Source organism: Leptonychotes weddellii, chromosome 6 (assembly GCF_054177405.1).
Source record: "Leptonychotes weddellii isolate Sample4059 chromosome 6, ASM5417740v2, whole genome shotgun sequence".
NCBI lineage: Eukaryota > Metazoa > Chordata > Mammalia > Carnivora > Phocidae > Leptonychotes > Leptonychotes weddellii.
The window spans coordinates 76,863,508-76,889,394 of record NC_138374.1 but is presented as its reverse complement, the minus strand read 5'-3'; the positions used below and the strand labels follow the sequence as shown (position 1 = coordinate 76,889,394).

Sequence of the window (25,887 nt, the reverse complement as noted above, 5' to 3'; positions counted from 1 at the left end):
TCTCTGCTACATAGCAGTAAAATCAAAACTTTTTTCTTCCATTCCTTGTACTCCTCAGCACATACCCCCGATTTAGAATATAAATTACAGAAATTTACTTTTGTACCAAAACATTTGTTAAATTCAAAAACACACAAATTAGACGTTAACAGGACAATGTAAATAATACATTAAAGTATTGCTTTATTGATTGATGGTTCAAAAACTGTTTCACTATAACATTTTTATTTATTATTTATATATTAACATAGTAAGAACAGTGTTGTTATATATATGTGTGTGTATATCTATACATTTTTTTTTAAACCTCTGGTCTGGGGCACCTGGCTGGCTCAGTCAGTAGCGCATGCAGCTCTTGATGTCAGGTCATGAGTTCAAGCCCCATGTTGGGCATAGTGCTTACTTAAAAAAAAATAAAATAAAAAACAGGGCACCTGGGTGGCTCAGTCTGATAAGTGTCCGACTTTTGATCTCAGCTCAGGTCTTAATCTCAGGGTTGTGAGTTCAAGCCCCAAGTTGGGCTCCACATGGAGCCCAAAAACAAAACATAACCAAAACCAAACAAAACATAACACAACTCTGCTCCTAATTTCAGTTTATTTAGGTACTTAGTTTTAGTGGCTATCACCATGGGGAAGAAAAATCCAAAGATAATATGTAGATCCAAATGGAAGAAACACATCGTTAGCTGCAATACCAAATCATGACACTTGCTTTTCAATTCTACCAATGAGTTTTTAGAGGTCTGTCCTCACATACTACAAATTTAAAATGCTGATATGATCCAAGCGGTGACTTCAATAGCTAATAACCTAAAGGTGCAATATGCTCAGAGTGAGATCAATCACTAGTAAGAGGCACACACTTAATAAGTTGAAGAACTAGGATTCAACGCCAGAAAATGTGATTTCAAAGTCATGTAATAACCGCTGTTGCTCAAAGTGTGACCTACAACCAGCTACATCTGCTGGGAGCTTGTTATAAATGCAGAGTCCCAGGCCCCAGTCCAGACCTACTGACTGATTCCGCTTTTTAACTAAATCCTTGGATGATCTGTATACAAACTAAAATTGAGAAGCACTACTCCAAAACATTTTCATATATGTTTAAAAAATCTCCTGAATGGCTAGTATCCAAGAACTCTGAACACCTGCATACAGGTGCTCCCTAGAGAGTTCAACTTTGTACAGTCTGCTATCTAGACATCCTTAGAAGCCTGAAATGACATTTGAGAGAGTCGGCGACACAGAATGATCTGTTTCTCTAGATTGCTGAGTTTTACCACGACAGCTCACCAGAGATATATACATAGTCTGCACCCGTCAGGCTTTCTAGGGAAAAGCTTCCACATCGATGTAAGAAATGGCCATTCTAAAACTGCCAAGAGCCCCCTGAAAATGTGAACCCCTCAAAGACATGAATCAGGTCTTACTTATTTTGTCTCACTGGGGAGCAAGTATAGCGCCTCGGCACATGGTAGCATCGCCACCGTGTATGTGTTAAACGGATACAGGAAAGAATGAACACAGCTCTCATCTGGGCTCCCACTTTGTGCAGACATTTTGATAAACACTGCATGTATACTTTCATACCCTCATGACAACCCTTGGAAGTGTAGGCTCAGGGAGGGAAAGTAACTTACCCGACATTACATACCTGGTAAGAGACTGGATGTAAATTCAGGTCTGACTTCAACGCCCATGAGCTACACCACTGGTTCTGAAAAAAGGTGAAAATCAAAATCATCTGAGGAACTTGTAAAAACAGATCCGCACTTTTGGAGCACATCCTTCTGTACTGGTCTGACTTTTAGAACATACATTCAATCAACCAAACCCCAAACTGAGTAAGACAGTAACAAAGGACCCTAACTGGGTTACAAGTGCATCACAACCATACTGAAGGAGGTAGAGGAAGGAACTGGTCCTAATAAACTCAGTAACACTGTTTTGACTGAATATTGTAAGACTAAAGAAAAAGTAACTACACAAAGATTATGTGTTTCTCATAGGGGTACAGGCTGGCCATTCTGAAACCGCTTGATGCCCCAGGTTTCTCACCGTGGGCACTACCAGCATTCTGAACCATTTAATTCTGTTGTGGGGGCCGTCCTGGGCATGGCAGGAAGGTCAGGATGTCTCTGGCCTGTCCTCACTAGATGCCATTAGCACTCCCCCACCTGAACTGGGACAATGGACAGGGTCTCCAGACATTGCCAAATGACCCTTGGGGACAAAACCGCCTGCAGTTAGAATCACTGCTTTTTGTGTCTACAAGATTTGAACAAACAAGTAAATGTATTATAGATAATGGGTGCCAAGTCTCTCACTGCTGGAGAAAATAGGCTGCCACTAAAAAAGGCTGTGACGTTAGAAAGAACCCTGTCCTATGGGATTTGAGTCAGAGGTAGGTAGATACTGAAACGAATGTGTGCAGCTGTGCTAGCATACTTACATGCATTCACTAGCTCTGTCCACCAAAGAGCCTACAAGCAAAGACACCCAAGCAGTAGGGAGCATGTCCAGCACCCTGATCTTGGTTTCTAAATACAAGTATCCAGTACAAGAAACCCTTGGAGCTCTAAAGCCATTGCAGGAAAAATAGAGGATGAGCCTAGAATACCTTGTGATGTCTCAAAGTACAGATGTGCTAAAAAAAATGCGGAGAGAAGTCAAAAGCTAATTCAAAGGAGTTCTCGATGGCCAAGGCTGCAACTATTTGAGCAGGAAAATAAATTAATGATGGTACTGGATGAAAACCCATAGAGTAAAATAAATACTCCTGAGGCCATACTGACATAAATAAGTAAACGAGGGAAAAGGGACAGTTCTTCCTTACAGTCGCTTTCCAATTACTGAATGTGGAAGGAATAGTAAAAATAAAAAATTAAGAAAATACCATAGGAATGATTGTTGCAGGCAAGAGTCACAGTGGTTTGATGAGAATATGGATATTTGCAAAGTCATCAAGCCACAGATGCTCTTGCCTGCAAGAATTACTACTATGGTATCCGCCTAATGGTAATTTTTGTTGAGAAACAGGATATTTGCAAAGCATCTCCTCACAAGATACTTAATTACAAAGGAAAAAATAGTAACTATACAGAATAAAACAAACTGGTGGATACCGTAACTAAGAAATCAAAGTTACCATCACCAGTAGTAAGACTTGGTGACATCATGGGGCGCCTGGGTGGCTCAGTTGGTTAAGCGACTGCCTTCGGCTCAGGTCATGATCCTGGAGTCCCGGGATCGAGTCCCACATCGGGCTCCCTGCTCAGCGGGGGGTCTGCTTCCCCCTCTGCCCTCTCCCCTCTCGTGCTGTCTCTCAAATAAATAAAATCTTTAAAAAAAAAAAAAAAAAGAATAATTGCTCTTTAAAAAAAAAAAAAGACTTGGTGACATCATATACCCCTGATATGATGTACTAACAGGTGTACAGCTTTTCTCCTGTGGTATTTCTGCCCCAAATGCATAACCTCAGTCTAATGACGAGAAAACATCAGATATACCCAAATTGAGAGACATTTACACACACACACACACACAAAGTGCTCTTCAAAACTGCCAACATCGTGGAAGATAAAGACTGAGGGGCTATCATCAAACACAGAAAGAGACGGGGAAAACAAGACAACTGAGTGCAATGTGGGACACTCGATCAGATTCTGGGCCACAAAAAGGATATAAGTGGGAAAACTGGCAGAATTCAAATAAGGCTTGTAGATCAGTTCATAGTATTAAGACAATGTTCATTTCCTTGTTTTAATAATTGTGCTATAGTTAGGTAGGATGAAGAAAAGCTGGGTGAAGGGTCAAGGGGAACTCGCTAAGTTTGTTTTTTAAGATTTTATTTATTTATTTTAGAGAGGTAGCGTGAATGGGGACAGGGTGGGGGCAGAGGGAGAGGGAGAATCTCAGGCAGACTCCCCACTGAGCGAGCACAGAGCCTGACCTGGGGCTCCCATCCCTGGACCCTGAGATCATGACCTGAGCCAAAATCAAGAGTAGGATGCTCAACTGCACTGAGCCACCCAGGCGCCCCTCTAAGTTTTTTGAAGGTTTAAAATTATTTCAAAATAAAAACTTGTGAAAATAAGCCCACATGAATGACTAAGAATTCCAGGGAATGGAGATCTAGGCATCTATGTTTTTAAACATCTCAAGTGATTCTGGTACAGTCACCTGGCAGGAATTTGGAAGCCTGCACCAGCAATCAGTTTAAAGAAAAGAGTGACAAACAAAACATGAATCCTTGACTGAGAGCCGGTTACAGGACAGGTCCTCTACTGGGGCACCAGGATGAAAATGACAGGACGGGTCCCTATCTTCAGAGCTGTCACTCTGCTGGCTCTCCTTATAATCAGATCCCCTCTCCCCTTACGGTGTGTGACCGGCCCCCACTGCGGTGCAGGTGCATCTGGCTTTTGTCTACCTGTAAGCACAGTTAGCATACTGCCCAGGTTGGCGGTATGAATACAGCACCGTGACCCTCCACACTACCCCTTTCCAGAGCCTTGGCTGTATTTCCAGTGAGCCTTGTGAAGCACGTGTACAAGTCCATCTGTAGAATTAACAGCCCTATGCGTGCTTGTGGCTGAGCGCTTATGTCTTGTAACTCCTGCACAGTCTGTATCTAAACAATCAATATGGAAAGTGGAAAAATAAGGTTTCTATACAACACTTGGTCCATGTGTACACCCTTGGTTCCTGTTGCAGCTGTGTCTAAGTCTTTTAAATTATTTTCTTAGGATAAATGTTTATGCTTGGAATTACTGGGTCAGAGGCTATGAACGTATTTACAATATTTAAACTTTTTTTTTTTTTTTAGGTTTTATTTATTTGAGAGAGAGAGCACATGCACTAACGGGGGAAGGCAGAGGGAGAAGCAGACTCCCCGCTAAGCAGGGAGCCCGATGTGGGGCCTGAGCTGAAGGCAGACGCTTAACCGACTGAGCCACCCAGGCGCCCCCTATTTGCAGTACTTAAACTGCCCTCTGCATCCTTCAACCTGACAAGGTCTGGGCCTCCTCTTCTTTAAAAAACAAAAAATGTCAGTTTAAAAGACATGAAATTATTCTCCTGCCTTATTTTAACTGCCATTTCTTTAGTTAACTGTACCCTCCCACAAGTCTTCTTGCTGTACGGACAGAGACATCTTTGCTAAAGGCTGGTCCAGTCATAATCTTACCTATTTCAGTAAAGCCTTTATATGTGACAGACTTTGACATTCTTTCTGAAAAATTCCTTTGGAAAACTTATCTTTTTTTATCTTCTCTGATAATATTTTTAATTTCTCTAGTGTATGTTAGTTTCCAAGTACCTAGACAGATCCCCCATGCTGATGTTTAACATACTGTCAATTGTTGCCATCATCATTTATGTCCAGTGAGTCTGGCCTGTCATAGAAACATAAGGAATTTATGTAATTCCATCATAAAATGTTTTCTTTGTTCTGTCAAATTCCATGGAAAACAGAGTCAGACAAATGGGAAATGCCCTAAAAGTGGAACACATAGGAAGTTTTAAAACTAGAACAAAGGAAACAAACAGAGAACAGTTTTCTCCATTCACAAAGTTACAAAGAGAAAAATTTGGTCCCTTTGCATTAGCCTGCAAATTTGCAGTATTTCTTCTTCCCTCTCTGGACAAAGATACTTTCCAATGTAATGCAGACAAGATCCCACCAGACATCAATCTCCTCCTTCTGCCACTGTCCTGGAGTTCTCCCAAATATCTGCCACTCCCAGATTACTACACTAGCAAGAGTGCGTTTTGCTCCTTCGTTGTGCAGATGATTGGAATGGCCCTCGAGAAGTAAGGAAAAATTCACATGCCTGCAAGGAAGAATTAAATTTAGAAGCTAAATCTTAAAAGATGAGAAAAATCATTGCAAAATAACATTATCATATTTATTTGCAATGTACATTTTATCTTAAATGATCTGCAACGTACAAGTATTTTATCCTTTTTTTAAAAAAGATTTTATTCATTCATTTATTAGTCAGAGAGAGAGAGAGAGCACGAGCAGGGGGAGCAACAGAGGGAAAGGGAGAAGCAGGCTCCCCGCTGAGCAGGGAGCCCAACACGGGACTTGATCCCAGGACCCTGGGACCACGACCTGAACCGAAGGTGGACGCCTAACTGACTGAGCCACCCAGGCGTCCCACAAGTATTTTATTCTTACGACATGAACACATATGGTAAAAAGACCATGATGGAAAAGATTAAGAAAAGCTGAAAATTCTCCATGTCAGTCGCAGAAGGAAGTGAGACAACTGTGCTCATGTAGTGCTTCCTTTAAAGATGTGTCAAGGTTCTATTTCTATAGAAAAGAAAGAAATGCTGTTTTTCTAAATGTTAATTATTAAAGTCCCCAACTCAAAATTTCCTTTAACTGCCTTCTCAAATGCTTAATTTGATAAAAGTCTTATTTCAGGTGTACATGTTGGGTACATAAACCCACATAAATATATATGAAGGTACTCACTCAAAAATCTGTTCCTGTTTACTCTTCCCAAAATAGGAGCATCTTTTGTGTCCCTTTCAAAATCCAGAATTAAAGAGTGTCAAAGTAGTATTTTTCCTTTAAACCAAAACCAAAGGTACAATGACCTGTAAAAACGTTCAAGCACAACTGAAAATACTGTGTTGCTAATTTTACAAGCTCAAATTATACCCCAATGCAGGTGGCTTTGTCAATAAATCCACGGCAGGAGCTGCAAACGTGGCCCCTCCCCTCACCCGTCAGGAGAACTTCAAGAAGAAAAGATAGAAGCACTTGTCTGAACATCCAGTTCCTTCCTTAAAATCCATGGATGTGCACAATGGGAATGTATCTCCAGTGCTAAAGGGGCTGGAGCAGTTCCCTATAGTGGGGCACAGCAGGCCGTAAGTTCTCGAAGTCATGTGAGGTCAAACCAGCCTCCTGTACTGCACACTCTCCTGCTACTCTTCTAGAAGGTCTCCACACCCGGGAAAGCTACACTCCCCCCAGAATGCGTCATCCCTGAGTGGTTCACACAGGAAAGTGTTGCCCTCTCTTTGGAAAACCTACACGTGTTTCTCTGGGACAAACAGCCTTTTCCTGCTAGGAAGGCTGAGGCAGACTGCGTTCCCTCGCATGGGAAGATGTCACAGAAGTGATTTTAAGTAAATACTGTCCGCTCTCTTTCTGGGTACGGACGTAGTGCGTGCATACTGAAGAAACACTGCGCCACACAGAAAAGCATGAACACTGATACAACAGTCACACATGATCCCAAAGCCGGGATGCTCTCTCAACAGGCCCGTGTATGTGCCCATGTTCCTCTTTTTACAACAGAACACGGGATTGTGCTTCCTGCTTCCTCCCCAGTGCTCAAGTTAAGCTTCATAAATATAAATTTTAATGGCTGCATAACCAAACATTCCCCTAATAACCATTTAGATTGCTTCTGATTTTTACTATTAAGAAACCTCAATGAATTAACCTTCATACATGACTTTTTCTACATATATGTTGTCATTTCCTTAAGACTCCCAGCAGTGGAGTCTTGATGCTTATTGTAAAGCTGCATGGTCTGTCCATCTGTACTCCACAAGCAAGGCATGAATGTTCATTCTGACAAACTGTCAACATTTTTTGTTAAATCTTAACAGGTGAAAGGAGTATCTAACTTTAAATTTACATTTCTTTGATTACTGGGAAAAGTAAATCTTTTTTTTTACATATGCTAATAATATATATGTCCTCTTTTGTGAATTGCCCTCTTGTCTATGAAGAATTTGGTCTTCTTATCATTTTTAAGAATTTATAATTCATGGATATCAATCTCATCATTTTTGATGAAATTATAGTATTACTAGTTTGCTTTTTGTCTTCTTTTGTTGTTAAGTTTTTTTTTTTTTTTAAAGATTTATTTATTTATTTGAGAGAGCGAGAAAGAGAGTACATGAGAGGGGGGAGGGTCAGAGGGAGAAGCAGGCTCCTCGCCGAGCAGGGAGCCCGATGTGGGACTCGATCCCGGGACTCCAGGATCATGACCTGAGCCGAAGGCAGTCGCTTAACCAACTGAGCCACCCAGGCGCCCCTTTTGTTGTTAAGTTTTATGTCCTATAAAAATGACCTTATATTTAAAATATTCTTCATGATCAATAGGGGAAAATGCAGACAACTGCATTTTACAGAAATTAAAAATTTTATAATATATGGATATTCCTTATATAATTTCCAAGTCTGTCTACCAGTCATTCAAGTCATCACATGGCATCACGTGAAGTCACTAAATACAGGACGCATTTCACTCAGTTCCTTCACCAACACAGGAACTCTCACTTCCCAACAACTCACACCACACACACTCAAGTATGACCAACGCACACGAAATGTGCTTGTCCGGGAGGAAAGCCCGTGACAGGTTTCATACGGCAAAGGAAATGGGAAAGTGAAGATGTATCACTGAGGTCCTCCTACACAACTAAGCCAGGGGTCTTATTACCAGAGAATGAACTGTCAGTTAAGATACTAAATGATTTTGCTTTTAAAACAAAGGTTACACTAACAAGCATAATTAAAACTAATGGTCTTCAAAAGTCCTTCCCTGAGCGAGCCAATTTCAGGTAAAGGCATAACTATCAGGGCCCTAATCTATTATAGGGCAAAGTCTTTGCTCAGAAGGAGAAAAGAAAAAACAAAATCCTGAGCTGCCAAATAAACATACAATAATTAAAATGCTGCTTTTATTTATACCCCAGAAAGCAAGTATTTACACTTAGTTTCCTTACACATAAAATCACAATGCTAATCAATATTAAAGCTCAGAAATCAGCTTTCCTGAAATTAATTTTCCAAGAGCACATAAGGTCCCTTTTTAAGAATCAGGGGCACCTGGTGGCTCAGTCAGTTAAGCGTCTGACTCTTGGTTTCAAATCAGGTTATGATCTCAGGGTCTTGAGATTGAGCCCTGAGTTGGGCTCCATGCTCAGCAGGGAGACTGCTTGAGATTCTCCCTCCCCCTCTCCCTTTACCCCTCCTGCCACTCACGTGCTCTCTCTCTCTCTCTCAAATAAATAAATAAAAATCTTTAAAAAATAAAATAAAAAGATCTTTTTAAGAATTAAAAAAACATTTAAAGGTTTTGCTTTCAAAAGTAAACTTCTTAAAAGTGTAACACTGTATTTCTACATGACTTCAGAGTTTACAAAAATGCTTTACCATAACGTGTTGTAGTTGCTCATTATAAGCCCTATCTCTCACCTAGGGTATCTGTGCCGAGAATATCATACTGATGAGGGAAAAGAAGGCAAGCTGAGGACAAAGCAGAAGCTGACACCCCACAACCCCACCCGCATGGGATATATGTGTCATTCCTAAGGCACTCCTGGCTGCCCTAAAGGAAAAACAAATAGTTAACTTATAGAGATCACAATCCTTTAAAACAGGAGTCTCCCTCAGTTTACAAATGTTTTAGAAATCTACAAGAACAAAGCATTCCTATCATCAATAACCTAGCTTCCAAAAGGAAATGGAGATACAATTAAATGCCCTTATAATCTGCAGCCCATTGAGAGATAATTGAAGTGGGCAGAATGTAATGTTCCTCCAGGAAGCTCCCAACTATCTTAATGTTAATGCCTTACTAGAGGGGTAAACAACCTTAACTTGACAATGGCAAGGCCTTTGGTATCTCGTAGGTCCTCTTTAGCATATGAAAGTTCTTTGGAAACCTCCCTTTTTCCTTACCTCCCCCAATCCCATAGCATATAATCGGTCACCCCTCACAACCCCGGGGCAGCAGCTCTTTCTGCCCACAGGTCCCATCCCCGAGCTTTAATAAACCACCATTTTGCACCAAAACGTCTCAAGAATTCTTTCTTGGTCGTCGGCTCCGGAACCCCATCAATATGATTGGCTGTGAAGCTAATCACAGAGCAGAGCTCCTCCCCTGAAGACCTTTCCATAACACCCACTGCGCCTCCTTATGAAGCCACACGTCTGTAAGCGTAATGGGACCCACAGCACCTTGGAGCCAACCAAAGCATTAAACAATTAAGGACTCTGGATTAGAACTGAATAAAAAGCATTAGCCAAAAAATGTGAGGTTAAAAAATAATAATAAAGGCAAATTAACTTACTGATAACTAAGTTACATTCAGATCAAAACACTCAGATGCTACTTTTACTTTCAGCTAGGCTAGATTTAAGCCTGCCGACACCCCTGCGGACAATGGTGTGGGTGTGGACACTGTCAGACCCATGGGAGCTAACAAAGGGAGTAAACCTTTCCAGAGGAAACACAATAACAGCTATAAATATTTTTAATACACCTTTAAAAATACCCTCTAACCCAGAAATCCCTTTGCCACAATTTACCCTATGACTAACCTAAAGTTCATCAAAATAATACAAGTATATTTGTTGCACCATTCTCTATTTATCGAAGGAGGAGGAAGAGGAGAAAATAGAAACACATTCTCCATCAACAGGGAACCAGCTGAAAAAAGGTCCATTTATAACAGAATTTTATGCCAAATGTTTATTTAAAAATGTTTATCTTTATACGTCTCTATTTTTTTTAACTTACACTTGAAGTCCTTGATTCTCTCCCGGTTACCTCCCAGTTTTCAGAATGAGTTGGTCCCTTAGCACCCTCTAAATGTGACCAATGAGGACTGAGATCTCTTTCTCTTATTAACCAGTGCCTGGAGCCCAGCCCACACCGTCTCCCCTTCTCTCCTCTCTCTGGCTGTCCCTTTATTGCTGGAGGAGACACAGGAACTGCCCCAGAAAGCACGGGGAACAGCTCCACAGCCAAGGGTGGGTGGAGGGGAGTGATCTTGGGAGCAAGCAGCAGCACACCAATAAACTCATCCATCCATCCATCATGCACCACACACAGTGCTTTGGGCACAGTGAACCCTCAACAAGTATTTGTTTAACTCATGAATGTTGGAAAACACTTAAAACATTCATGTATTAAGCACTTCAGCTGGGGGTGGCAATGAGTAGGAATATCATTGTCATTTTGGTAACAGTGGTTATACCCAAACAATCTATGTAGAATACTGGTAAATTCCTTGGTATTTGTTCACTATTTATTTTAGGCTTTAGCTGTGTTTGTAGAACAGTGTAAACTTAGGAATGCACTCTATTATATTTAAAGATGGTGACCCCTTAGGGTGAACAGCTACTGGCAAAAAGGAGTAAGGGAGGGAGGACCAAAACTCTTTTCCAATCGCACAGATGTTTCAAAAAACTACCCACGGGTTTGTGGATGCAACTTATGCCTCTCAATTCTCATCTTCTTTTAAAAAGCCATCTAAACTCTGATTACTCTGGGCCCTTCTCTCTAGGCAGATCGATTTGTAAGACTTCCTAACAATGCCCCATTGTTTACAGTTGTTTCCAAACCATCCTTCAAGAATGTCTTTGGTTCACCCTGATTTTCAGGGACTCTAGTCTACCAGATCGTCTTTCACTGCTCTTTTCATTCATACCCAGCTGGGCCTTCAGAGTGCTGCACAGCTGGCTCGGAGCTTCGTAGCTTGTCTTCAGCCTCTCCCCCTGGAGCTCTGCACCCCGTTCCACTGGCCTCCTTTGGGCTCCTTCTCTAACTGTGCACCCTCCAGCAGCACTTCGGGGCTGTGCCTTCAGGCTGGACCAGCTACCCTCTTTTCTTCACTGAGCTCCTGCTCTTTTTCTTCAAAGCCCAGCCTTAAGGCACTTCTCAGGGAAGCCTTTCAGGACCTCCCCAACCAGCTCTCGTTCCCCAGTCCTAGTCAGTTTGCAGGACTGTAGCCAGAATCTCATAGGCTGGGAGGATCAAACAACAAACATTTACTTCTCACATTCTGGAGGATGGGGAGTCCCAGATCAGGGTGCCAGCATGCCAGAAGGGGGTTGTGGTGAGAGCCCCCTTCTTGGTTTCCTCACATAGGAGGGGGGATGAAACAAGATCTCTCCTGTCTCTTCTTACTAGAGCACTAATCCCATCATAAGGATGCCACCCTCAAGACCTAACTATCTCTTAAAGACCCCATCTTCAAATACCACCACATTGGGGATTTGAGTTTCAACATATGAATCCAGGGGGACACAAATTTGCGGTCCATAATATCCACTATCAGAGGGAATCACACGGCACATGTCTTTCAAGACACAGATTACAGGTGTCATTTACATTTGTGTGGGTGATTAACTGATGATCTACCTCCCCCACAAGACTCTGCAGTGATATAAGAGCAAGGATGATGTCTGTTGTTGCTCAGACCTTATTCCCAGTTCTTGGCATTTCTGCATCAACAACTATAAAAGGCCCTTTAGGGATGCTATTAATTCCTAACAAACTGGGCTAGAGATACTATTTTTTAAAATTATTTTATTTTTGGAGAGAGAAAGACAGTGTGCGTGTGAGCGGAGGGAGGGTGAAGGGCAGAGAGAGAGAATCTCAAGCAGGCTCCATGTCCAGTGCAGAGCCCGACACAGGGCTCGATCTCACGACCCTGAGATCTGAGCTGAAATCAAGTGTCAGACACTTAACCGGCTGAGCCACCCAGGTGCCCAGAGGTATTATCCCTACTTCAGAGATGAGGTCACAAGCTCAGAGAAGTAAGGCAAGGAGCTGAGGGCCAGAATCCGAAGAAGCAGAGAGGACAGACCCGTGCCTCTGACTCCAGGGGCCACACTGTCTCTCTCCTTGCTGCTTTTACAGTCTCTCCACATACTTATCTTAATTTGTGTGCACGTAAAGTATTTCAAACATAAGAAAAAGAGATGGATATAATGAGTGCCCATGCCCTCATTTACCAGCTTTATAAACATCTTTAAAATCTGTCTTATCTGCCTTTTTCTCCCCCATAAACTGTTATAAGTGGATTCCCCTGCGGAACATTCCGCGATTCTATTCCCTTTCTTCACGCCAAAGATGTGACCGTTATCCTGAACCTGGGGTTTTCATATGCAAGTATTTCTTGGACTACTGCGCCACGCGTATCCATACACAACAGGGTACCGTCGTGCACGTCCTCAAACTTCCTGTAAATGCCGTCACATCACGTGCACCACTCCCAAGTGATGGCTCGCACACAGCTCTACTTCCTCCTTCTAACTGCTACGGTTTATTCCACAGTGTGGAGCCATTAAGCTCACTCCCCTATCACTTTCGGTGGACACTGAGGAGTTCTGGTATTTTACAACTACTGACAGTGCTTCAATGAACCTATTTCTGCCTCCCATACATGCAGGTGATTCTCCAGCGGAGTGACCTTGAACAACGCGGGTCTGAACTGCATGCGTCTGCTCGTACACAGATGTTACAGGACAGGACTGTATATGTTCTCTTCCTTATGATTTTCCTAATAACATTTTTTTCTCTAGCTTACTGTATTGTACGAGTGCAGTATACACAATACATACAACAATGTATTAACTGACAAGATATCAATTCCAGTAGGCTATTAGTAGTGAAGTTCTCTGGAGTCAAAAGTTACACAGAAACTTTCGATTGCCTGGGAAGTCAGCGCCTCCAATCCTTGCATTACTCACTAAGAAGTGAAACTGCTGGTGTGCACAGAAGAATCCGTGCACAGAAACTGCAAACCTGCTCACCAACATACGGGTAATTCCTTTCATTTTAATCGATTAAAGATACATCACATTATATATTCCAGAAGCTGAGTCTTTTCTGGCCCCACCAACACTGATCAACCAAACCTCTCCCCATATACACAGAGCAAGTGAGTAACTAACGTCTATGAAATAAAATGAGTATCCTACCAGGAAATTTATTAAACATTTGTTCTGTGTCAGTCACCATCCTAAGACTTTTACTCATTCATTCATTTAAGTAGGCCCCATGCCCACCGGGGAGCCCAATGCAGGGCTTTAACTCACGACCCTGAGATCAAGCAAGAGTTGGACACTTAATCGATTGAGCCATCCAAGCACCCCTATCCTAAGAATTTTAAATAAAAAATACCTTTTCATTCTCATGACAACATTAAGAGGTTGTCTTTTTTTGCTATCCCCTTTTGCTATCTGATAGATCAAGTTAGATAGGTAGGTGACTCTCCTTTGCAGAATTCTCCTGGCTTTTTTCACGTATTTTTGTTTTCTTCCAGGCAAGCTTTACGTTCATGTACATATCTTAAAATGCAATAGCAAGATCAAGAGCTCTTCATTTTAATTCATAATGACAAGCATCTACCAACTGTCTTCTGCTACTATTTCCTGCCTCCTTGTCCCTCCAAGAGGCCAAAAGAAGTTCTTGCCACTTTCACTCTTTGTAGGCTCCAAGTACATAGAAAAAGAATGAAAAAGAGCCAAAATAGAGCTAGGATAATGTATAGTATATTCTATAGTTTAATGTTTTCAACACAGAGACAAAAAACATACAACTATACATATAACCTTAATTAGAGATAAAGCAAAAAATTTAAATTTAGGGCCCTCCATAAGTGCAAGGCCCAAGCTAACTGCCCCAGCGGCCCACCCCATTAAAAGCCCAGAATTCTCCCCCATTTTCCATTTTCATAGTAGCCGCTCCACAAAATCAGTAAACCACAGTCACGGTTTCCTCTGGCCTGATAATGGTCTAATTCTCCCTCAGCTGTATTAGGAGCAGGTGTTGGAGCTCCTCCTGGGGGGCTTGCCACACCAGCTTCATCTGAAAAGCTACAATGTGAATTTAGGTGCTCCCATCCCTCAAAATGTAGAAAGATCAAGGAGAAGATAAGACCTCTGTTTTTCTTTATAATTGTTCCATCCTGTGTAATTTATTTGTTCTTCTGTAGCATCAGTCAACTAACCCTTCAGTTATGAGTTTATGCATCAGCTGTTCGTGGTTCCTGCAGGCTTCAGCAGCTCCTCGGAGAGAAAGAACCCCCTGTCCACAGGCAGTGCTGGGTCAGGTCTTGGCTACACTCTCATGGTCTTTTAAAGATACTAATTTTGTGCTACTTTAATGAAAAAATAAAAGCCTGCCACAAGACCAACTGATTACACACACAGATCTTAGCCAAGAAAAACGTATTTTGTTTTCTCCATCCTAAATACACTCAAATTGTCACCAGTATTTTTCTTCAAGATTTAAAATTGACCAGTTTTTAAGTTTTATGTGAATAATGGCTTTGTTAGTGCTATGGGAGACCTATGACTAACAAACTTCCAGTAAATATTTACATTCAAAAATATTTTTCTTTTATTAGTACCTGTGATTTAAAACAAACATCTTAGGCGTGAGGCATCCCTTCTGTTGGAAAATTACAAAGGTATCTGCACTTATTTGGATTATTGAAGGCTCAGAGCCTTTGAATTTAAGAAAATTTGCAAAATGCAAAGAGTTTATGTGGTTCTTTCTTTAAATGAAAATTGTAATTACACTAAGCAATTCATTTCTTGACAAAAGGAAGGTTGGAGTCTTCATTATATCATGGGCATGAGAATTTGAGTCTTGGTTTCACATGGAAATAACATTCATCTTTTATTGGTAAATATACTAATTTAATCAGTTTACTGCTAAATACAAAAGATTATGAATTATGTAAATGCTTAAAATTATGTGAATGAAGAATGTAAGCATTTGAAAAATGTGATCTTAGGGAAAGCACATCTGAAAATTATCCTCAAGATGTTCCCTTCTGCATATATTATTACTGAAGAATTTCAGTGTATTAGAAACCAACCAAACAGAGCCAACAGTAGCCAGATAATCTATGATTTTCTTCTATGGGAAATTCTACTAACGGACCTCACTGTTATAAGTTCATTTAAAAAAAAACACTACCAACAACATCAGTGCTTGCTTCAGCAGCTCAAACACTAAAATTAGAATACAGAAAAGATCAAATGGCCCCTGCGCACAGATGACATCCAAATTCACGAAGGATCCCATATTTTTTTGAGAGAGAGAGCATGTGCGTGCGTGAGCTGGGGGGGTGTGTGGTGCTTAGGGAGAGAGAGAGAGAGAGAATCTTAAGCAGGATCCACGCCCTGTGCGACACGGGGCTCAATCTCACAACCCTGAGATCATGACCTGAGCTGAAATCAAGAGTCAGATGGTCAACTGACTGATCCACCCAAGTACCTCTAGCAACCCTAACCCTAAAAAATCATAAATACACAAAGCTATAGGTTGATTTTAATTTTTCTTTATTAGGTCTTTTTATTTTTTTATTTTTTTTTTAAAGATTTTATTTATTTATCTGAGAGAGAGAGAGAGAGAATGAGAGAGAGAGCACGAGGGGGGAAGGGTCAGAGGGAGAAGCAGACTCCCCGCCAAGCAGGGAGCCCGATGTGGGACTCGATCCCGGGACTCCAGGATCATGACCTGAGCCGAAGGCAGTCGCCTAACCAACTGAGCCACCCAGGCGCCCCTTATTAGGTCTTTTTAATAACAAAAGTTAATAGATGCTTCTTGAAACAAATTAAACAATATAATGATAAACAAAGTAACAAACAACAAGGTTTCCAGATCCCATTCCAGGAGACAATTAATGCTCCATGCTCATTCACAGATAAACATCTCATATGTAACATATATGTATACATGTTATATGTGTGTATATATCCCTACATTCCTCATATGGAGACATATAACACATAATACATAAACATACACATGCAGGGTTTTATTTTATTTTTTTTTAAGATTTTATTTATTTATTTGACAGAGAAAGACACAGTGAGAGAGGGAACACAAGCAGGGGGAGCGGGAGAGGGAGAAGCAGGTTCCCATGGAGCAGGGAGCCTGATGCGGGGCTCGATCCCAGGATCCTGGGATCATGACCTGAGCTGAAGGCAGACGCTTGACGACCAAGCCACCCAGGAGCCCCTTATTTTATTTTTGATAGGATAATACATAATACTCTGCAACTTGCCTTTTTCACTACCATCCTGGCCATGCATTTGGTGTTAGATGCAGAGCGTACACAGTCTGTGATGCCCCCACAACTACCTTTATTCCCTTTCTTGATGGACGACGTTCAGACTCTTCCCAAATGCTTGCTGACCCTAGCCCCTTCCCTGTGGGCCTCCCTCTCATTAACCCCCTCTGCAACCAACACTCTGTGAGCGCTAGGGAGAACAGAAAAGTTGTTTTTTAAACCCAATTTTACATGTAAGGCTGCCCCTCAATGTCCCATATTTGAACATATTTAACATATTGCCTAGATAAATCTGCACAGAAAGACACTAACTTATGTTACATAGTAGTGAGAAGTCTATTATTTACAAGAAAGATGCCCGAGACAGAGAACCATAAACCCCAAGCTCTATTTCAGGTTTGAGATGAGCCACCAATGTGACACTGAGCAGTTACATAACTACGTGGAGGGCCATTTCCTCCCCCAAATAATGAACTGCTTGAACTAGATAATTTCTAGTCCCTTCACACTAAAATCAATGATCCTATATTGTTCAATGAATGCAGCCTTTATGTCAGCCCAGAGAGGATAATCTACTAAAAGAATGTCTGCGTAACTCCCACAAAGAGTTTACTAACAAATGAACAGTGCAAACAATATTAAAAGAACAGGTATTTTAACAACTCAAGAAAGCAAATTGTTTAAGTACTTCCATAAGAATATTATAGTTACCTATTTATAACTTATATGCTAATCACAATTTTTAGTATGACTAAAAATCTCACATTATTATGTATGTTTGGGTCAGTTCCAATTATTACAGATTTTGAGGATGATAAAGTGTAGTCAGTGCTGAGCAGCTACTGGGAACCTGGCTGTATTTCCACCTCAGCTATTCAGTTTCTAGATTAAGTTCCTTCATTTAAAAACTTAAGAAGTACCTGAAGCTTTAGGATTCACTCACTCAGTAAATGATCTTTATCAAGCGTGTCCAGGGTGCTGGGCAGACACTGTGCTGTTCCAGGGCCACCACTGTGGGAAAGATCCACGGCCCCCGGGGCGGCCCCCCACCACTGGGACGGCATAACACCTACAGATCTGCACCCCAGACTCTTTTCTTTTCTCTTTTTTTTTTTTTAAAGATTTTATTTATTTATTTGACAGAGAGAGAGAGAGGGAACACAAGCAGGGGGAACAGCAGAGGGAGAGGGACAAGCAGGCCTCCCGCAGAGCAAGGAGCCCGATGCGGGGCTCGATCCCAGGACCCCGGGATCATGACCTGAGCCGAAGGCAGACGCTTAACGACTGAGCCACCCAGGCGCCCCTCCAGACTGTTTTCTAATTCAAATTGGCCCCTCCATAACTGGACTTGACTCACTTAAATTTTAATATGTTTCTGTTAAAAGATTCGTGTGTCATTTTTTACAAATATTCTGCTGTGTTCTCTTTTTTGAGAGAGAGAGAAAGACTGTGGGAGCAAGCGAGAGCAGAGCGAGAGGGAGGGAGAGAGAGAATACTGAGCAGGCTTCATGCCCAGCGTGGAGCCCACCCAGGGCACGATCTCACAACCCTGAGATCATGACCTGAGCCACAATCAAGAGTCCCACGCTCAACCAACTGAGCCACCCAGGTGCCCCCCTCTGCTGCATTCTTAAAAACAGAAAGGAAAGTTAGTGTTTACTTCAACTGGCAAGAGAGGCTTGGCTCCCTGCAAATTTATAGGAAAGGGTGACAAGAAGTTACTTATCCATGAGTACCTTTAGTTCATGAGTGAAATGAAAATGTACCTGCATCTTAATTTACTTGATGTTTGTCTCATTCAAAAACATGTAAAACAGAAGGAAATACAACACGAACCCCAAAACACTGCATGGATCCCATTTCTGAGGCCATGTTCTCCTGTGAGAGAAAGCAATGAAGACAAAGCCACCACTGACAAGAGATGAGGGTGTGCCTAGAAAGTGGGGGGTGGGGGGACAACATCCAGCCTGGAGAAAGACCCCCACTGGCCCCTCTGCTCCCCCCTCCCTACAGTCCTCCTGCTTAAGGCAAGGAACAGGTGGGCAGGCAGAGCCAGACACAGACCCACCGAGGCAAATACGAGTTTCCCTGGGTAACTCCTGCCAGTCCTCATATGGGTCCAGTTCCTGGGGGACCCACTCCTTGAAGAAGACACTGCATTATCATAAACCCAATAGGGGGCCCTGAAGTGACAATTCAAAGAGAAAACAAAAAAGTAACTTTGGGTTATAAGTGCAAAGACATTTTTGTCTTGCCAACTACACCTGCCTCTAACAGTTACTACCATGAACGCGTGTGTAAATCAGCAATACTAGGATGATGCTGGAGCAATCTCCTCTTACCGAGATCAGCCAAACTAGGCAGCAGGGAATCTATGATACGACAACACTTTAACCACCGCCCCCCCAGTAATTCTTAAACAACAGTTTTGGGATTTTAGCTTTGTACGTCTATACAAAGACAGAAATCCAGGGGCGCCTGGCTGGCTCAGTCGGTTAAGCAACTGACTCTTGTTTCAGCTCAGGTCATGATTTCAGGGTCGTGAGACCAAGCCCCACGTCGGGCTCCGTGCTGGGTCGGGAGTCAGCTTGGGAGGCAGCTTGGGATTCTCTCTCCCTCTGCCCCTCCCTCTGGTTGCACACATGCGCACGCTCGCTCTCTCAAATTTAAAAAAAAAAAAGAAGTCCAAAAAACTTTATACTTTCAAACATTTAATCTTAGAAAAGAGTATGTAAACTGCTGTTTAGTTTTTCTTTAAATAGGAAGGGCTTTAGAGACTGAAGTGCTTTAAATGTCTTGATTTTTCTTAGTTTTAAAAGATACAGAATCCTGGGCGCCTGGGTGGCTCAGTTGGTTAAGCAACTGCCTTCGGCTCAGGTCATGATCCCGGAGTCCTGGGATCGAGTCCCACATCGGGCTCCTGGCTCAGCGGGGAGCCTGCTTCTCCCTCTGACCCTCTCCCTTCTCATGCTGTTTCTCTCTCCCTCCCTCTCTAATAAATAAATAAAATCTTTAAAAAAAAAAAAAAAGATACAGAATCCTGGCACTCTCCCCTTTTAAGCAGGGGGACAAAAAATTTAAATGTTTCTGTAAAGGGTTAAGGAAACCATGTTGGAAGAAAACTTCTTTAAAACAAAAAATAATCAGGGCGCCTGGGTGGCTCAGATGGTTAGGCGTCTGCCTTCGGCTCAGGTCATGATCCCTGGGTCCTGGGATCGAGTCCTGCATCGGGCTACCTGCTCGGTGGGGAGCCTGCTTCTCCCTCTGCCCTCTCTCTCTGTCTCTGATGAATGAATAAAATCTTGAAAAAAAATAATCAATTCCCAGCCAACTGTATGGAAGTCTTCCTGAACATAAAACTAACCCACTTGTAGCTTTGTGCAGTGGCAGTATTGTAGCCAATGAGGTTTATCCGAGGCACGATTATTGCTAATTGAAAACTAACCCACTTGTTTCTTTCCTAAGTGTCTAGTAGTATGACTCATTAGAAATTATACTGTGAATTCTATCCTAGAAATTACAATGCATATGCTACACTTAATACCCTTCAGGTAGAGAGAAAAAGCAAATACATAAAAGGATAGTTTCTTATTTTTATTTTTTTTTTAAGATTTTATTTATTTATTTGACACAGAGAGAGAGAGGAATCACAAGTAGGCAGAGTGGCAGGGAGCGGCAGAGGGAGAAGCAGGCTCCTTGCTCAGCAGGGAGCCTGATGTGGGACTCAATCCCAGGACCCTGGGTTCATGACCTGAGACGAAGGCAGACGCTTAACGACTGAGCCACGCAGGCGCCCCCGGATAAAGTAGTTTTTTAAACAAGTTCTAGGAATAAAATAAGAGTTTATGAGCAAGGAGTTGTTACTTTTAATTATATCAAGACAAAAATAGGCATTTCCTGAGGTTTAAGAAAAAAAAAATCCACTTCATGAAAGAACATCATTAACAGCTGTCCTAAATTGTAAATCTACACCCTTTGAGGGCATTGGTGTATGAAACCCTACTGTTTTTTCCCCCAGATCATTCACAGTTAATGTAACTGGCAATGAGTCTGCAGGTTATCAGAAATTTCTAATCACTTGCTCCTAAAGTTACCTGCCAGCATTTTCTTATAGCAACTTAAAACAAGCAGCAGTAACATGGAAATTGTTTTTGTCTGACAATGGAGGCTGACAAATGTGAAAAGTGTGCCAGACTCTGCAAGCTACAATTTCTGTAATTAGAAAATCAGGAACCTTTACAATGGTGCTGCCCAAATCTGAGGTTTTTCAAATAAAAGAACTGTTTTTCGTACAGAGTAATTTTATTTTTATTTATGACCTTTTTTTACTGGAAAATGATTGTTCCTATTAATTGAATAATTTCTCTGGATTCAAGCTTTAAATGGCAAAAAACAAGAGTACTTGGGGCACCTGGGTGGCTCAGTCAGTTATGTGTCCGATCTTGGTTTCGGCTGAGGTCAAGATCTCAGGGTCATGGGAACCAGCCCCATGTAGGGCTCCACGCTCAGCTCAGAGTCTGCTCGGGATTCTGTTTCCCTTTCCCTCTGCCCCTCCTGCTTGTGCTCTCTAAATTAATCAATCAATCTTTAAAAAAACAAAAACAAATAAAACCAAGAATACTTATATGGAATCATATCTCATTTGGTTTGAAAATAAAATAGGAAGATATTGGAGAGGAAAGAACCATTTGTTCAACCAAATTTTATTTACCATCCACCTCATGCCAAATATTGGTTACAGCAGTGAGAATATGTATAGAGATAACACTGTAATGACTGGATTTACTCATTCATTCATCCAAATCCTTAAACATGGATTTACCACTCAATGCCAAGGCTTAGACAAGATACTAGGGACACGGAAAAGCATCACGGAGCCAGGTTTCCACCATTGGGGGTTACAAACATGCTGAGACTAGAACAAATTGTGGGCTGCTAGATTTGAAGTGGAATGATGTGAACTGTTCACTTAGACACAGAGCTTTAATTCAGACACAGACGGAGGTATATTATACTCACACAGGTACACATATTCCCTGGCTCAGACTGAGAGATCTGAGACCTAACAGGATCTAAGGCCAACAACATATTATTAGCAATGTGCACGCCAAGCACCCAGATCTTGCTTTTAAAATACCATTCTCCACAAAAAGGAACCAAGTCACCCTAGAAAAAGGCTGAGTCCAGGGCTGGGGCAAAGAAAGTACATGAAAAACTTAGAACATCTTGTTATACACCAAGAAGCAAGAAATTCTCCAAGAATTATGAAGACATTTCCAAAGGTCAGAGGAACAGTTAGTAGGTAGGGGTTCCCTCAGACCGAAGCTGGAATAATTCAAGCATTGAAATAATGACAGTAAGGAATATAACTCCTTGAATAAAAGAAGAATCTATGAGCTTGAACTAAGACAAATTTTAAAAAGAAGAGAGGGAAGCTCTTTCTTAGAGCATAATACCAACTAACAGGGAAGTCTGGAAGGATGGATGCTACAACTATTGAGTCAAAGTTTGATGAGGAACAAGATATTTATAGCTTCAAAGCATCTCCCCACAAATTACATATTAATTACAAAGGGAAAACAGTAATTTTACAGTGGAGAAACTTGGTGGATACAATCTAACTGACTGACCAGATCAGTAATATTGGTACTGACATCACGAGGTACGAAGAAGGCCCAACATCCCTTGTCTGGCTTTCCTGCCAAAACTAGCAAACTTCAATTGAATCATGAGGACACATTAGACAAACCCAAATTGAGGACTATTCTACAAAATAATTGATCCCTACCCTTCAAACTACGTTAATTAAGGTCAAGAAAGTAAAGAAAGACTAAAGAACTGCTCCAGATTGAATTAAAGGAGGACATAAGACTAATGTGGACCGTATGGCTTTGGACCCGAAAAAAATGGCTGTACCAGGCAGCATGAGACCGTGGACTGCAGGGGAGAGCACAGTAGTATATCAAGGCTAAATACAGAGGACTGCACTTTATAGGAGAATAGACTTCTTGGGAACTACGTACTGTATTTAGGGGTAAAGGGGCATGATGTCAGCAACTTATTCTCAAAGGGTTCAGAAAAACACTATGCATATATAAAAAATTAAAAATGGGGCACCTGGGTGGCTCAGCTGGTTGAGGGTCTGGCTCTTGACTTCGGCTCAGGTCCTGATATCAGGATCCTGGGACTGAACCCTGTGTCGGGCTCCGTGCTCAGCAGGGAGTCTCCCTGGGGACTCTCTCCCTCTCCCTCTGCCCAGACCCCCATACGCACACACACGCAATCTCTCAAATAAATAAATAAATCTTTTTAAAAAAATTAAAACTTAGTAAACAATTGGTAAATCTGGGTAAACAGTATATGGGATTTCCTTGTACTAATTTTGTTAACTCTTCTTTAAGTTTGAAATTATATCAAAATAAAAATTACAAACAAATGAAACACTATAGTTTTAATCCACTCATGAATGTAGTCCTTCGGTTGACAGTTAAGACTTTATAAATGTCACACAGTGGACAAAGATGAACGGAACAGAGATTACTACCCTTGAGGACATCTCAGTCTTGAAAGGGCTGCTCAGCCTTTCAGAAAAACAAATTGTAAAATAATCTTTTTTTTTAAGATTCTATTTTTTTAGGTAATCTTTACACCCAACGTGGGGCTCGAACTCACAACCCCAAGGTCAAGAGCCATATGCTCCACGGACAGAGCCAAACCAGACACCCCTAAAATTATCTTATTACTACTCTCTTCTAATGCAGCCAAAATACCTCACAAGGAAAACATATTGTGAAGGACATGAACATTTTCCCTACTGCACCAGAAGTTCTATAATAAACATTCCTAAAAATAAATAAATCTATCTCCTGAGAAGAGAATTTTTGCTTTAAAAATATTTCTGTTGTAACATGATCTATATTACAATAACATTAGTAGAGAATTCAGGGCATGTGGCTTTACTAACACCAAATATTTTTAAACGCCCAATTAATCATTCACTGTGGTGAATAAATTTTGGAAGAACAGTAGGATGATGGCCAGGAACACAACACAGTGAGAAGGTGAAATGTTTGGGAAGGAGAGGGCTTGTCGGTGTTAACTGGAAGCTGAGAGAGAGCACTTCAGCAAGAGACGGGTGCAGACATCCACCAGAAGGACAGCTGAAGAAATGTGCCCGAAAGTCATTAACACATGCACACGTGCTGGGCAGCTCTGACTTCATAACCAGACCGAGCCAAGGGCAGTGATGGCCCCACAGGGAGGCAGAAACAGCGCCGTGAGCAGTCTCGGGCACATGCTGTGTGCTGAGCGGGGTCCCTGTCGCGCCCCGCACCCCCATCCTGACACAGAGGAAGGGACCAGGCCAGGACGTGACAGCAATGGGATTCATATCCAGGCTCACTGACTCAGAAGCCATGCTCTTAAACACTACATACCCTACGTTTCATGGCGTAGGAGAACTTGTGTCAAATACCTGAGGATCTCCCGTGTGCACAGACTGACAGACACTCCGTAAGAAACAGAATCCCTGATACTGCAGAATTTCCAGTCTAGAATATGTAAATGGCTAGAATAGTCAAAGCACTAGTACGCTTCTCTAGAGTGAAATGTGTTATCAGCAATTGGAAGTTACGAGAAAATAACCACTAATGGCTTATAAGTCGGGGGTGGGGGTGCCATTGGGATGAAAATGCAGAGTCACCACAAGACCAGAGAACTAGGGGTGGAATGCTCCCAGCCACTCGCTGGGTTACGATTGGACTGACTGTACTAAGGTCTCTAAAGGAACACAGTAATTCAGAAGACAGGATGGCAGCCACGGAAGCCGAGAGAAGACAGGGGCTGTCCCAGAGGGAGGGCTCCTTGGCCCAGAAACAGCCACACTCCGGAGACAAGTGTGGCCTCAGTGTAGGAATGGATGGAGCCTGGTTTCATCAAATATCTGAAAGTTAATTTTTACTTTCATCAAAACAACCTATTTACATAGTTTTAAAGGTAGTTCTACAGGACCTGTATTGGGGGCAAAGTGGTCCCCTGTCCCTCCTTGCTTCCACTACACTTTCTCCTCGTTCAATATCTGCAGGTCACATGTTCATAACTGCTTTCTAAAATTTTTTAAGTGGGCTCCACGCCCAGTGTGGGGCTCGAACCCATGACCCCAAGATCAAGAGTCATGCACTCCACCGACAGAGCCAGCCAGGCGCCCCATGCTTTTTAAGTCTTTCTACTCCAGGCATTACATACGGACTTCATACAGACGATATGGATGTAGCTCTCCAGAGCATCCCCCCACCTTCTCCACACATCACACCTGTTCACCAAATCAGTACTGTTCACATTACAACTAAATAGCACCTAAATATTATTCCCAAAGGAATCGCTTATAGAACGACGATCACATTTCCTTTTTTGACAACATGTTTCCTTCTGATCTGTGGCCTCCTACTTTTCTGCACATATTCTCAATACAAGGATGATTTGGTGACAACACCTCCAGGCCTGTGACATGTGTACATTGGACAGTGACACGCACCTGGACAACAGTGGTCTCCCTGAACCTGTCCTGGAGGTCCTCCTGTCTGTCCCGGAGTTCCTCCTGTCCTGCCCTGTCCATCCCAGAGTTCCTCCTGTCCTGTCCTGTCCTGTCCTGGAGCTCCTCCTGCCCTGACTATCCTGGAGTTCCTCTTGTCCTGCCCTGTCCGACCCAGAGTTCCTCCTGTCCTCTCCCATCCTGCCCTGTCCATCCCGGAGCTCCTCCTGTCCTGCCGTCTGTCCCGGAGTGCCTCCTGTCCTGTCCTGTCCATCCTGGAGCTCCTCCTGCCCAACAAACACCAGCCCGGCTTCCTCTAGCTGCACCCCGTTACCTCCATTTCCACTTTACTGTCTGCCTCCTCGCCTGTTGAAATCTACTTTGGGGAAGGTAGTCTCCATTTGATGTCCCAGCCCTTCTACTGAATTAATAATCTTCCAATATCCAAGAGCCCTATTTATTCTGTGAATGATCCTTTCTGGAGCCCCTGTTGTT

The 25,887-nt window shown here is 42.2% G+C and overlaps 1 protein-coding gene and 2 non-coding genes across 11 annotated transcripts in view; 2 read left to right on the top strand and 1 right to left on the bottom strand.

The window, feature by feature from the left end:
• DISP1 (dispatched RND transporter family member 1) overlaps positions 1-25,887 on the bottom strand; it is a 179,763-nt gene that overhangs the window by 99,396 nt on the left and 54,480 nt on the right. For 8 of the 9 annotated variants that reach the window (XM_081822989.1, XM_081822991.1, XM_081822997.1 and 5 more), the window contains one exon: positions 1,657-1,719. In XM_081822989.1, coding sequence (XP_081679115.1) covers positions 1,657-1,702 — 46 coding nt within the window. In that variant the 5' untranslated portion in view covers positions 1,703-1,719. Of the gene's footprint in view, positions 1-1,642; positions 1,720-25,887 lie in introns of those variants that run through there. The other variant, XM_081822994.1, reaches the window with a different exon arrangement.
• Positions 15,775-15,877, top strand: LOC115943529 (U6 spliceosomal RNA). Its single transcript, XR_004078096.1, has one exon. It is a non-coding gene; the product is annotated as a U6 spliceosomal RNA (small nuclear RNA).
• Positions 20,235-20,378, top strand: LOC115938416 (U4 spliceosomal RNA). The gene has a single exon (XR_004073536.2). It is a non-coding gene; the product is annotated as a U4 spliceosomal RNA (small nuclear RNA).